The sequence below is a fragment of the Artemia franciscana genome, chromosome 5 (assembly GCF_032884065.1).
Source record: "Artemia franciscana chromosome 5, ASM3288406v1, whole genome shotgun sequence".
Classification (NCBI taxonomy): domain Eukaryota; kingdom Metazoa; phylum Arthropoda; class Branchiopoda; order Anostraca; family Artemiidae; genus Artemia; species Artemia franciscana.
In genome coordinates, this window is record NC_088867.1 from 10,352,057 (window position 1) to 10,365,816 (window position 13,760).

At 33.0% G+C, this 13,760-nt stretch overlaps 1 protein-coding gene across 1 annotated transcript in view; it reads right to left on the reverse strand.

The window, feature by feature from the left end:
* Positions 1 to 3,153: 3,153 nt before the first annotated feature.
* Positions 3,154 to 13,760, reverse strand: part of LOC136026968 (nephrin-like) — a 189,896-nt gene continuing 179,289 nt past the window's right edge. The window contains exons 11-12 of the mRNA XM_065703837.1: positions 9,540 to 9,836; positions 3,154 to 3,402 (exon numbers count right to left, since the gene is read on the reverse strand). Of these exons, the coding sequence (XP_065559909.1) occupies positions 3,263 to 3,402; positions 9,540 to 9,836 (437 nt within the window). The 3' untranslated portion in view covers positions 3,154 to 3,262. The remainder of the gene's footprint in view (positions 3,403 to 9,539; positions 9,837 to 13,760) is intronic.

Sequence of the window (13,760 nt, forward strand, 5' to 3'; positions counted from 1 at the left end):
CTGTTTCCCCCGGTGTCCCCGTTGTAGTTGTGTCCCGGTCGTCATTTATATTCCCTGTGTCCCGGTCGTCATTTGTATCCCGGTGTCCCGGTCTGTATATACATTCGTTTTTTAGTTTTGTTTTTCTCCTTTATTTTTTTCCTTTTTTTTTCTTTTTTAGCTTATTTAGATTTTTAGATTTTTTATTAGTTTTTAGTTTTTTTTTCTTTTTAGTTTTTTTGTCCCGGTCGTCATTTATATCCCCCTGTTTCCCCCGGTGTCCCCGTTGTAGTTGTGTCCCTGTGTCCCGGTCGTCATTTATATTCCCTGTGTCCCGGTCGTCATTTGTATCCCGGTGTACCGGTCTGTATATACATTCGTTTTTTAGTTTTGTTCTTCTCCTTTATTTTTTTCCTTTTTTTTTCTTTTTTAGTTTATTTAGATTTTTAGATTTTTTATTTTTTTTATTAGTTTTTAGTTTTTTTTTTCTTTTTAGTTTTTTTGTAGTTTTTACCTTCTTTTTAGTTTTGTTAATTTTTTTTTTTACTTATGTCCTGGTCGTCATTTATACTCCCTGTGTCCCGGTGCTTTGTTGATTGCTAATCGAACATTCCTTTTGTCCTGGTCACTTTCTCTTTGAGTGTCGTCATTTATTTTTTTCTTTTTTAGTTCTTTTAGTTTTTACCTTTTTTAGTTTTTTTTAGTTTTTTAGATGAAAATTTTTTTTAGTTTTTTCCTTTTTTTCTTTTTAGTTTTTTATTGGTTTTTACCTTTATGTTAGCTTATTTTTCAGTTTTTTCCTTTTTTTTTAGTTTTTTTTTTATTTTTTATTTTTTTTAGTTTTTTACCTTTTTTTAGTTTTTTTAGTTTTTTTAGTTTTTTAGCTTTTTTACTTTTTTTTATTAGTTTTTAGTTTTTTTGTAGTTTTTGCCTTTTTTTTTTTGTAGTTTTTGCCTTTTTTTAGTTTTTTCAGTTTTGACGTCACCTGATCCAGTTTTTTCAGGTGACGTCACCTGATCCACGATCCACAGATCCACAGACAACTTATTTTTATATATATAGATAGTTTTTTTTTTTTACTTATGTCCTGGTCGTCATTTATACTCCCTGTGTCCCGGTGCTTTGTTGATTGCTAATCGAACATTCCTTTTGTCCTGGTCGCTTTCTCTTTGAGTGTCGTCATTTATTAGTTTTTTCCTTTTTTTCTTTTTAGTTTTTTATTGGTTTTTACCTTTATTTTAGCTTATTTTTCAGTTTTTTCCTTTTTTTTAGTTTTTTTTATTTTTTATTTTTTTTAGTTTTTTACCTTTTTTTAGTTTTTTTAGTTTTTTTAGTTTTTTAGCTTTTTTACTTTTTTTATTAGTTTTTAGTTTTTTTTTGTAGTTTTTGCCTTTTTTTTAGTTTTTTCAGTTTTTTTTTTAGTTTTTTATTGGTTTTTACCTTTATAGTTTTTTTTAGTTTTTTAGCTTTTTTATTTTTTTTATTAGTTTTTAGGTTTTTTTGTAGTTTTTGCCTTTTTTTAGTTTTTTCAGTTTTGACGTCACCTGATCCAGTTTTTTCAGGTGACGTCACCTGATCCACACATCCACAGACAGACAACTTATTTTTATATATATAGATTGTTTAAAGAGAAAAAAAAAATTGGTTATTGCAAAAATATTTGCACATATTTTGACAAAGGATTACAACAATTCAAAAATCTTAAAAAGAACACAAAAAGTTTGAAGTTAAGTAGAAATCGTTGTTAGAAATGGGACTTGCGGTATTAATCTAATATCTTTGAATAGCTCAGTATGAAAAGACATTAAATTGCGTAAAGAGCAAAAAGCTGCTAGTTGCAAAAATATTTGTATATTATTTAACAATGGATTACAACAATCCAAAAACCTTAAAAAAGAAAACCAAAAGTTTAAAGCTTAGTATATATTGTTGTTAGGAAACAGACTAACTTCATTTATAAAATACTTTTTATCAGATGGGATTATGAAAACACATTATATTTGCGTAAAGACCAAAAAACTGGTACTCGCAAAAATATTTGTATATATTTTAACAAGAAATTCAATTAAAAACCTTAAAAAAGAAAACCAAAATATTGGAGCTTAGGAGACATCGTTGTAAGAAATCGGACATGCTTTAATGAAAAATATTTTCGAAAAGACCGCAATATGAAAAGACATTAAATTGTCTCAAATTGTAAACGGTTAGAAGACAAGCGACAAATAGAATCCATATATTGAAGCCCCCCCCTAGCCCCCCTGCCACGCGTTGCTGTGGCGCTGCGCACCCTAGCAACACGTATGAAAGGTGCTAATTTTTAACTGCGTAAAGTCTTTTTTGTTTTTTTGTTTGTTTTTTTTATAGTTTTTAGGGTATTTTTCTGGTTTATTTCTTTTTTTATTTTTTTTATTTTTTTCTATTTTTTATTATTTTTGTTTTTTTCTGTTTTTTTTTCTTTTTTTTTCAGTTTTTCTGGTGTTTTCTTTTTTTAGTTTTTTTCAAGTTTTTTTTTTCAAGTTTTTTTTTTTTTTTTTTTTTTTTTTTTTTTTTTTTTTTTTTTAGTTTGAATTGCAATTGTTGATCGCTTAAACAAAAACCACAGTAGAATTTTTAGAGAAGAGAAGTAAAGAAGTAGAGTGGATTAACAGTGGTACAAACAAACAAACAAACAGTATATTTATATATATATATATATATATATATATAGAGATAAAAAATATATATATAGGCTACATATTGGCTGAATATATTATCATTCGAGGTCTCAAATATATTTCTAGAATCTACCTGCCTTGCAAAGGTTTTGAGCAGTAGTGTTTCCAAAAATTGTTTTTCAGGAGAATTTTCATGGTTTTGACAATAAACAATTTAATTGCTTTTGATATATCTATCAGTTATATTTTTAGGCTAAAAATAGATGAATTTTAGTGCGGTTTTAATGAATAATGGTCAAAATTTTAGACTTTCCCGAATGCAAAACTAAAAACGAGCAACAATTGGGAGGAAGGAGAGTAAGGAGGAGCTATCGATGTCCCCTCACCTTTTGTCCCCCCCCCCCCCCCCAATTAAAAATTCCGTTTTTTGGTATTTTCGTTGAAAATACTTGAACAATTCTTTTTTCTATTTTCGCTGAAAAAATCAGAAAAACTACATAACTATTCCCTAAAGATTTTCACATTTACATTTTGCCACCCTCCCCCTAAAATATCATGAATTGATGCTTCTGTCTGAGAGCAAGTATATTAAGAGTATAAAATTGTGACATTCTCAAAATGAAGCAATCTTACCGTTTTGAATGTGACTCGAAAATTTCCAGAACAAAATGCTGCTCAAGACCACCGTTAAATGATTCCTGACACTCAATTTCCATTGAACTGCTTTTATCGTTGGTTAAGGTACAATTTTTTGGAGCGTCCGGAGGTCCTACATAAAAAGGATCTTGATTAGAATAAAATTGATTTTTTTCTTGAGAAAACAAAAATTTAAATAATGGTTGGTTCGCTGTTGATATTTCTTTTTCCGTTAGTCATTCTTTTTGCCATCAGTTTTACAACTTTACCATTTTTTTCTATTTAATAGTTACTCTGCTTTTTTAGAGTTTTGTATAGTGGGTAAAATATAAATTAGTATTATTATCAGGTCTTAGTATTGTCAACATTACTATTATTTTGTAATTGCTTTTAGTATATTTTATATGTTGATTATCAAAACATTATTATTACAGGTAATGTATTTCTATAATATCAGAAATATTATTATCAGTCAAAATTCTGTTCTAGGCTATCCCTTTTGTCAAAATTTTTGCAGTTGTTCTTTTTTGTAATCTGCTTTTTAACAATTTTGTATAGTGGCTGAACAATAAACTATTAGCAGATCATACTATTATTAACATTATTTTTATCTTTTATTACTACTTTTGTTAAATTACATATTTTTATAACTACAATGTTATTGTTATTATATTCTACTAACTGTTGGGGTGGCGCTTCGCGCCCCCCAAGCCTCCCGCGCGCGTAAGTCGTTACGCGCCATATTAGTTACGCGCCATTGTAGTTGTGTCCCTGTGTCCCACCTGTGAATATAGATAGATATAAATATATATATATATATATATATATATATATATATATATATATATATATATATATATATATATATATATATATATATATATATATATATATATATATATATATATATATATATATATATATATATATGTTTTTAACTACGTAAAACTTGCGAATATACAACATTCTTGGCTGTCCCATTGTCTGTGCATATAAATAGATTGTCAGGTTGACCGACTCTTGAACATGCAACATATAATTGTCCATGGGAAAAACAACCTGTATTCAGATCTATACCTCATTATTCTAATGATTGCCCTTGAGCTTTGTTGATGGTGATTGCTAATCGAACATTCCCTGTGTCCCCGTCGTCATTTATATATCCCCCTGTGCCCACCGGCGTCCCCATTGCAGTTGTGTCCCTGTGTCCCGGTCGTCATTTATATTCCCTGTGTCCCGGTCGTCATTTGTGTCCCCGTGTCCCAGTCTGTAATTTCTCTTTGAGTGTCGCGGTCGTCATTTATATTCCCTGTGTCCCGGTCGTCATTTGTGTCCCGGTCGTCATTTGCTGTTGCCATTGTAGGTTATTCAGTCATTTTACAATTAAACATTTTTCCGTCCACGATCTTCTTACAATTAAAAATTTGTCTTTGAAGGACTTTCTTAAATACCTTTAATGACGTCATCGTCATAACAAACATGACGGCAACTAACTTCATGACGACATGATGACATGACGTCACTCGACAGACACACAAACAACTTATTTTTATATAGATAGATGTCCCGGTCGTCATTTGTGTCCCGGTCGTCATTTGCTGTTGCCATTGTAGGTTCTTCAGTCATTTTACAATTAAACATTTTTCCGTCCACGATCTTCTTACAATTAAAAATTTGTCTTTGAAGGATTTTCTTAAATACCTTTAATGACGTCATCGTCATAACAAACATGACGACAACTAACTTCATGACGACACGGTGACATGACGTCACTCGACAGCACACAAACAACTTATTTTATATATATATAATATATATATATATATATATATATATATATATATATATATATATATATATATATATATATATATACATATATATTGTGATTCCTCGGCAGGCTTTCTGTTCTTACTTTCTCTATCAGCCGCAAGCCTGTTTTCTTGCTGTTCTTGTGATTCCTCGGCACGCTTTCTTTTCTTACTTTCTCTATTAGCCGCAAGTTTTTTGGCATAGACTCTTTGAGCAGCTTCCTCGGCTGTTGCCATTGTAGGTTCTTCAGTCATTTTACAATTAAACATTTTTCCGTCCACGATCTTCTTACAATTAAAAATTTGTCTTTGAACGATTTTCTTAAATAACTTTAATGACGTCATCGTCATAACAAACATGGCGACAACTAACTTCATGACGACATGATGACATGACGCCATTCGACAGACCCACAAACAACTTATTTTTATATATATATAGATTACTAGCTATTGGTGTGGCGCTTCGCGCCACACCAACACCTAGTTGATGGGGGCGCTTCGTGCCCCCCAAGCCCCCCTCCCGCGCGCGTAAGTCGTTACGCACCATATTAGTTACGCGCCATTGTAGTTGTGTCCCACCTGTGAATATATATATATATATATATATATATATATATATATATATATATATATATATATATATATATATATATATATATATATATATATATATATATATATATATATATACATATATATATATATATATATATATATATATATATATATATATATATATATGTTTTTAATTACGTAAAACTTGCAAATATACAGCATTCTTCGCTGTAACATTGTCTGTGCATATAAATAGATTGTCAGGTTTACCGAATCTTGAAATGCAACATATAATTGTCCATGGGAAAACAATCCGTATTCAGATCTATACCGCAATTTTTCTAATGATTGCCCTTGAGCTTTGTTGATGGTGATTGCTAATCGAGTATTCCCTGTGTCCCCGTCGTCATTTATACATCCCCCCCCCCTGTGTCCTTCCGGCGTCCCCGTTGTAGCTGTGTCCCTGTGTCCTGGTCGTCATTTATATTCCCTGTGTCTCGGTCGTCATTTGTGTCCCGGTATCCCTGTCTGTAATTTCTCTTTCAGTATCCCGGTCGTTATTTATATTCCTTGTGTTCCAGTGTCCCAGTGTGTAACGTCAAAAAGTCTTTAATGGCTCTGGTGGTGCAGCCAGTTGAGGAAGTTTAACTTTTCCTGAGGCGCAACATATTCCCGTTGTTTCGCCATTAAATTCCAAGGCCTTGCAATAGGAACAAATTTTAGACATAGTCCCGATTTGAACACATCTACTCAAGCTATAATCATCGACTGGGCTGTACCTGAATGCCAGGCGATAATTTTGACGTTGCTGTTGTGATTCCTCGGCACGCTTTCTTTTGGCATTATCCCTTTGAGCAGTAAGCCTGTTTTCACGTTGTTCTTTTGATTCCTTGGAACGCTTTCTTTTGGCATTATCTCTTTGAGCCGCAAGCATGTTTTCACGTTGTTCTTGTGATTCCTCGGCATGATTTTTTTTTTAGTAATTTCTCTTTGAGCCTCAAGCCTGTTTTCACGTTGTTCTTGTGATTTCTCGGCACGCTTTCTTTTGGTATTATCTCTTTGAGCTGTGAGCCTGTTTTCACGTTGTTCTTGTGATTTCTCGGCACGATTTTTTTTGGCAATTTCTCTTTGAGACGCAAGCCTGTTTTCACGTTGTTCTTGTGGTTCCTCGGCACGCTTTCTTTTCTTATTTTCTCTTTTAGCCGCGAGCCATTTGGCATTAATTTTTTGAGCCGCTTCCTCGGCTGTTTCTTCTGCCATTGTAGGATTTATACAAAAATTTTTCTTTGAATTAAATCTTTGAGCAGCTTCCTCGGCTGTTTCTTTTACCATTGTAGGATTATAATGACGTCATATACAAAGCCTTTGACGTCATATGCAAAGCCTTATAAAACCAAACACACATATGCGGACAAACACAAAGCATGGACAAATACACAAACTTAAAACTTATTTATATATATATATATACTAGCTGTTGGGGTGGCGCTTCGCGCCACCCCAACACCTAGTTGGTGGGGGCGCTTCGCGCCCCCCCCAAGCCCCCCCGCGCGCGTAAGTCGTTACGCGCCATAATAGTTACGCGCCATTGTAGTTGTGTCCCTATGTCCCACCTGTGAATATAGATATATATATATATATATGGTTTTAACTACGTAAAACTTGCGAATATACAACATTCTTTGCTGTCCCATTGTCTTTGCATATAAATAGATTGTCAGGTTATCCCCCTGTTTCCCCCGGTGTCCCCGTTGTAGTTGTGTCCCTGTGTCCCGGTCGTCATTTATATTCCCTGTGTCCCGGGTCCCGGTCATCATTTGTATCCCGGTGTCCCGGTCTGTATATACATTCGTTTTTTAGTTTTGTTTTTCTCCTTTATTTTTTTCCTTTTTTTTTCTTTTTTAGCTTATTTAGATTTTTAGATTTTTTAGTTTTTTTTATTAGTTTTTAGTTTTTATTTCTTTTTAGTTTTTTTGTCCCGGTCGTCATTTATATCCCCCTGTTTCCCCCGGTGTCCCCGTTGTAGTTGTGTCCCTGTGTCCCGGTCGTTATTTATATTCCCTGTGTCCCGGTCGTCATTTGTATCCCGGTGTACCGGTCTGTATATACATTCGTTTTTTAGTTTTGTTTTTCTCCTTTATTTTTTTCCTTTTTTTTTCTTTTTTAGTTTATTTAGATTTTTAGATTTTTTAGTTTTTTTATTAGTTTTTAGTTTTTTTTTCTTTTTAGTTTTTTTGTAGTTTTTACCTTCTTTTTAGTTTTGTTAATTTTTTTTTTTACTTGTGTCCTGGTCGTCATTTATACTCCCTGTGTCCCGGTGCTTTGTTGATTGCTAATCGAACATTCCTTTTGTCCTGGTCGCTTTCTCTTTGAGTGTCGTCATTTATTTTTTTCTTTTTTAGTTCTTTTAGTTTTTACCTTTTTTAGTTTTTTTTTAGTTTTTAGTTTTTTTAGTTTTTTACCTTTTTTTAGTTTTTTTAGTTTTTTAGCTTTTTTATTTTTTTTATTAGTTTTTAGTTTTTTGTAGTTTTTGCCTTTTTTTTTAGTTTTTTGTCCTGGTCGCTTTCTCTTTGAGTGTCGTCATTTATTAGTTTTTTCCTTTTTTTTTTAGTTTTTTATTGGTTTTTACCTTTATTTTAGCTTATTTTTCAGTTTTTTCCTTTTTTTTAGTTTTTTTTTATTTTTTATTTTTTTTAGTTTTTTACCTTTTTTTAGTTTTTTTAGTTTTTTTAGTTTTTTAGCTTTTTTACTTTTTTTATTAGTTTTTAGTTTTTTTTTGTAGTTTTTGCCTTTTTTTAGTTTTTTCAGTTTTTTTTTTAGTTTTTTATTGGTTTTTACCTTTATAGTTTTTTTAGTTTTTTAGCTTTTTTATTTTTTTTATTAGTTTTTAGTTTTTTTTGTAGTTTTTGCCTTTTTTTAGTTTTTTCAGTTTTGACGTCACCTAATCCAGTTTTTTCAGGTGACGTCACCTGACACATCCATCCACACATCCATCCACACATCCACAGACAGACAACTTATTTTTATATATATAGATATATATATATATATATATATATATATATATATATATATATATATTAATTGTCATTATTATTATTGTCAGGTCTGCGCCGGGTCTTGTCTCTGCAAATAGAAGCAATAATTTCGACACATCAAGTTTTTAAAATATACAATCACTGCTACACAACAGGAGCAAACACCGAATGAAGTGTATTTTAACCAAAGACACTATTATTCATTTATTCAAAAAATATTTACAGCATAGAAAACAGCAAAATACTCTTCTGGCCTGCCGAAGTATGCATGAAAAAAAAAAACGACGAAAACCACACTGCCTTTCCATCACAAACATCAAAAACAAGAAGAACAATAGGGAATTGTTTTCGTAAGAGAGTGGAAATCTAACTTGAATGAATATTTCGACCCTATGTCCAAGAGCTGTCCTCAGCAAAACATGAAAATATAAAAGTAGAAAAACTTACAACAACATACGACCAATAAAACTAAAATTAATTTTTTTAAACAGTCCTGGTTGAATTTCACTGAAGTAAGGATGCTAGGACTGTTTTAAAACATTTTCATTTTATTTATATTGGCCGCATGTTGTAAGTTTTTTCTGCTGTCTAGGGCTTAAAGATGGCCTTTTGTTTATGGTTTTATCCATAATGGAATTTTTAAAACTAACTTTTGCTAACTAATTAAATTAATTTTGTCTGTTTTAAAACACCTGAGAAATTTGAAAAAAAGGTCAAATAAAAATGGCGATTACTAGAAAATAGGTTTGCTTTTAATTAATGCTATTATATTATTTTTCGTTTCGGGGCGTTTAATGCTTGGTTTTAATAGCGTAAATTTTTTCGCTCTTACAGCCAGTCAAATATTGAAAAACCATAATTACCTGCAGGATAAATTGTGAAAACACAAGGTTCGTCTTGGAGTCCAATTTCGTTTTCAGCCCAGCACAGGATTGCACCATAATCATATTCACTTTTAGGTGTGTACCTAAGTATACTAGTGCTGCCATCTTTAGAAACAGTTGCAAATTCTCCAAGGTTAAGCTGATCATCTGACGAATTGAACATCCATCTGAAGGATTTAACTAAAGGATGAGCATCAACTGAGCAAGAGACTAGAGTGGTTAAAAGTTTAGCTGCACCGTAGCTAAACTGTTGTCGAGGTTTGCAGGCAGGGCGGTCTAAAAAATAAGGCTGTAAATGTTATTGTTGGTATGGTAAGGACAGAGGCGCCATTTGGGCCAAATCTTGGGGTGGGCATAAACTCCATTTTGGCCCCCCCCCCCAACTTTCACATAAGAAAAAATGTGAGTTTTGGCAGCACATCGATCGAATATTCTAAGTAAAAACTCATTTTCAGCACCCGTGTGTTGCATGGAAATGTACTGTAACCCAATGTGGAACTCAGCCACACTGACCTCTAAGATTAATTATAACATCAAAGATCATAATCAACGAGGTCAAGTGATTAAACTGAAAGTGAAAAATTCAACCAGACTAAAGGCTGACCCTCCTCAGCAAGAAATTTTCTTATTTAAGTAAACAATACATCGGTGAAAGTAATAGGCGTGCAGTAATTTCGAATCAATTGTACAGAACGGATTATGTTGGACATAATGGATTATTATGGCCGGCAAAGGGCACTTTGTGGTGGAAGCTTGGGCCCCCCTGAAAAATCTGGGGTGAGCATTTGCCCACCCCTGACCCCCCCCCCCCCCCCCAATGGCGCCTCTGGGTAAGGAATAAACATAAAATACTACAAAATAAATCATAATGAAATATGGTATCTTCTCTTTACCACTGAATAATCTTTTCACTGAAAAGAAAAAATATTCGACTATTATCTATCATATTTTTACTTCAACTATTATGCTGCACCCTGGCTAAATATCTGACTGCACTAAATTATGCAACTACCAGGGTTCTTGGGCACGACGGTTAAAAAAATTAAGGGGATTTTTATACAAATATTATTGCCAGGAAGAGGAAGTAATAATAAACACGAAATACTACTTAAAAAGGAGAATGTTTGACGACATATAAGATTTGTGAAGTATAACTACTCATTCAAATCTGATTTTGGGGGATAAGCCACAAAACACGAATCGATAAAAAAAATGCTATTTATTGGTCAAATAATGCTTTGTTCATTGGTTAAATAGGCAATTGGTCAAATAATACCTTTGGGCAATGGTGATTGACCAACTTAGGTTAGGTTAGATCACCTAATGGTGATCTAACCTAACCTAAATTAATGCAAAAGCATTTGGTAAAACTTTATTGGTAAAACTTCGTGTTTTTCAATATTATTACTCTAAAACTTACTCTTGCGTAACAGGTGATCACTTGAATTATCTCGGGTGATTTGGTCATTTAGTCAATTGGTCAATGCAATTGGTCTATAATGCAAAAATTGGTCAAATAATTATTGCTAAGTAATGCTCTTACGCTCAAATAATGCTGTGATCATTGGTCAAACACGCAATTGGTCAAAAAATGCCATTGGTCAATGGTCATTGATCTAAACTAAACTAAGTTAATGCAAAAGTATTTGGTAAAGCATTATTGGTAGAACTTTGGTAAAACTTCGTGTTTTTCAGTTTTATTACTCTAGAAATTGCTCTTGCATAAAAGATGATCTATTGAATTGTCTCGGGTGATTTGGTCATTTGGTCAATGCAATAGGTCTATAATGCAAAAATTAGTCAAATAATTATTGGTTAATAATGCTTTTATGGTCAAATAACGCTTTTCGAAGCTTAAGCTTGTGCTGAAGCTTAATCTATGCTGAATCTTTGTAACTCTTTTATTTATATCTGGAAGATCTTTTCGTTAAAAAAGGAACCCATACGATTATTGCAGAAGAGCTTATTATTCCATTAATTAAAACTATATGCTGCACAGCTAAGTATTTGGGCACTCTATAATGGCCACTTCCGAGATTTTCACGCAGGGTTGATTACGAAATCGTGGGAAATGGACTATGAATATTGTTATTGGGAAGATACAGTAATAATGAACGAGAAACACTACTTAAAAAAGAAAATACCGACACTAGAACTATAGTTAACATATTCACAAGTAGTTTAAATGGCGAAAGTGAGTCATGTTCTTTTATAGTATGTGACAATATTTAAGGTTCTAAATGTGAAATCAATTATTAAAAGCTAATTTAGAGAAATTAGGCAGAATAATGCTTTTTGAACTACTGAAGCTGACTTGAATTGTTCAAGACTACAAAACTCAACCGGAAGCATATACGACAGGACCCGAGAGACGGTCAGTGACACTTAAGCCACTAAAATAGTAACAATACACGGTGTATTCCAAAAAGCCTAGTAACTTTACTTTAACTACAGAAATGATTTCTATACAACCATCATTTAGGCAGTATCTGAGTATAAGTCCCCAATTCTAGAGATGTCGAAAGACCGCACTGTCAGATCAAAAACGATTCTAAAATAGAAAAATTTTAAGACCCATGGTTTAGGTCATTAACGAGGCACAAAGAAGCACCAACGGAACCAATAGCATCTAAAGAACAATAATAGTAAGAAATTCATCATGGCAAAATTGTCTACAAAAAAGTATTCTTAAATCTTCGAGTCGAATCTAGACGGAGATAACAGGAGTAGATTCCCAAGAGCTTGTGATGGAAGTAATTCGGCACGTAAATCTTCTCGGTTGATTAATCTTTGATCTGGAGTTGTCCGGAAATGAAGCCTCTGATAGAGATCAGGTCACGTATCTCTTGAGTTGTCAGTTCTTAGGAGGCATCACAAAAAAAAGATTTTTTCAAAACTCTAATTGAGCTCGTATTTTTTTTTCTCGACTCTTTGATGGGATCTAGGAGAGAAGACACCATATATATCGGTGATCCCATGGGAGAGGAAGAGAGGTGCTGGTAGGCCAGAAGAAGCATGTGTCCTAAGCGCTTGGGAAGAACTTCGTACTTGGATTTATCCATAATAACAGAAATGCTCAAAGATGAGAATTTTGTCCTTAAAATGTGTATTTGTATAACTATTGAAATTCAGCCATATGTTTGGTTTAAAAACTCATAAAAAGGATGGTGGACCCTCTAAATGTAAATGAGTAAGAGCCCCCTTTTCCGTGAACGTAAATTTCAGCTTATATTCCCTCTAGACCGAACTCTTGGGTTTTTTAGTGTCTTTATGTATTTGTTTAATAAGGCATCTCAGTTTGAAAATTCTATTTTGGTCCCCAACGGCTATGGGAAAACGAAAATGTGAAAAGTAATATTCACCCCGTGTAAGAAACTTTAAAAATCAAATATACAAGACTTCACACACTTTTTTAAGATCAGGTTTCTCGTTATGAACAGGGGACAATTCATGAAAAACGAAGAGATAGTAAGACAATGGGGGCATTGGCATAATTGCGTCAAAATACTTGGGGGGGGGGGGGCAAAGTTGTAGCGGACTTTCCCAAATCAAGTGAAAATGACAGTGAAAACTGAAAAATGAATCATATATTACCATAAAGGCAAAGATATACTAAAGAAAATTGACCTGTTTCTCTAGATACTTGAATTATGCAAGCTTATCTTAGTTTTGACAAGATTTTTTACGGAAACTAAATTTCAGCTGGCGGGCGAACTAAGAGGTGGGAAGGGATGGCAAACCTGGTTCTGGAGGGTACAGTAGTCCCTCTGCCCCATAGCAAATTACGCCCCTAATTGGGGCTGTAAAATTTTTTTAGAACTAAACAAAAAGAATATCAAGAATAATACCAACAGACGTTTAAAGCAAATACTGCAAAAAATATGCTAAGAGTAAAGAAATATCGTGTATACTTGAGAACATAAAAAAAAAGGACTAGCATAAAAAAAAGGAGCATAAAAAAGGGACTAGATGCTAAAAAAAGTTGCAGCTGATGCCGGACTTTGGGCGAGAAGAGGTAGATTCAGAGGATTGAAAGTGAATATTGTGAGTTAAAGTCGTCTATACGTTTGACATACTAAAAATTTCCCCTTCATTAGGCTGCACCCATGCTGAAGGGCTCAATATTAAAGAGGAATATGTCTATTTTTTTTACACTTTCAATGAGCCGATGCTCCAATGCACCTCAAATTGTTTGTTTTC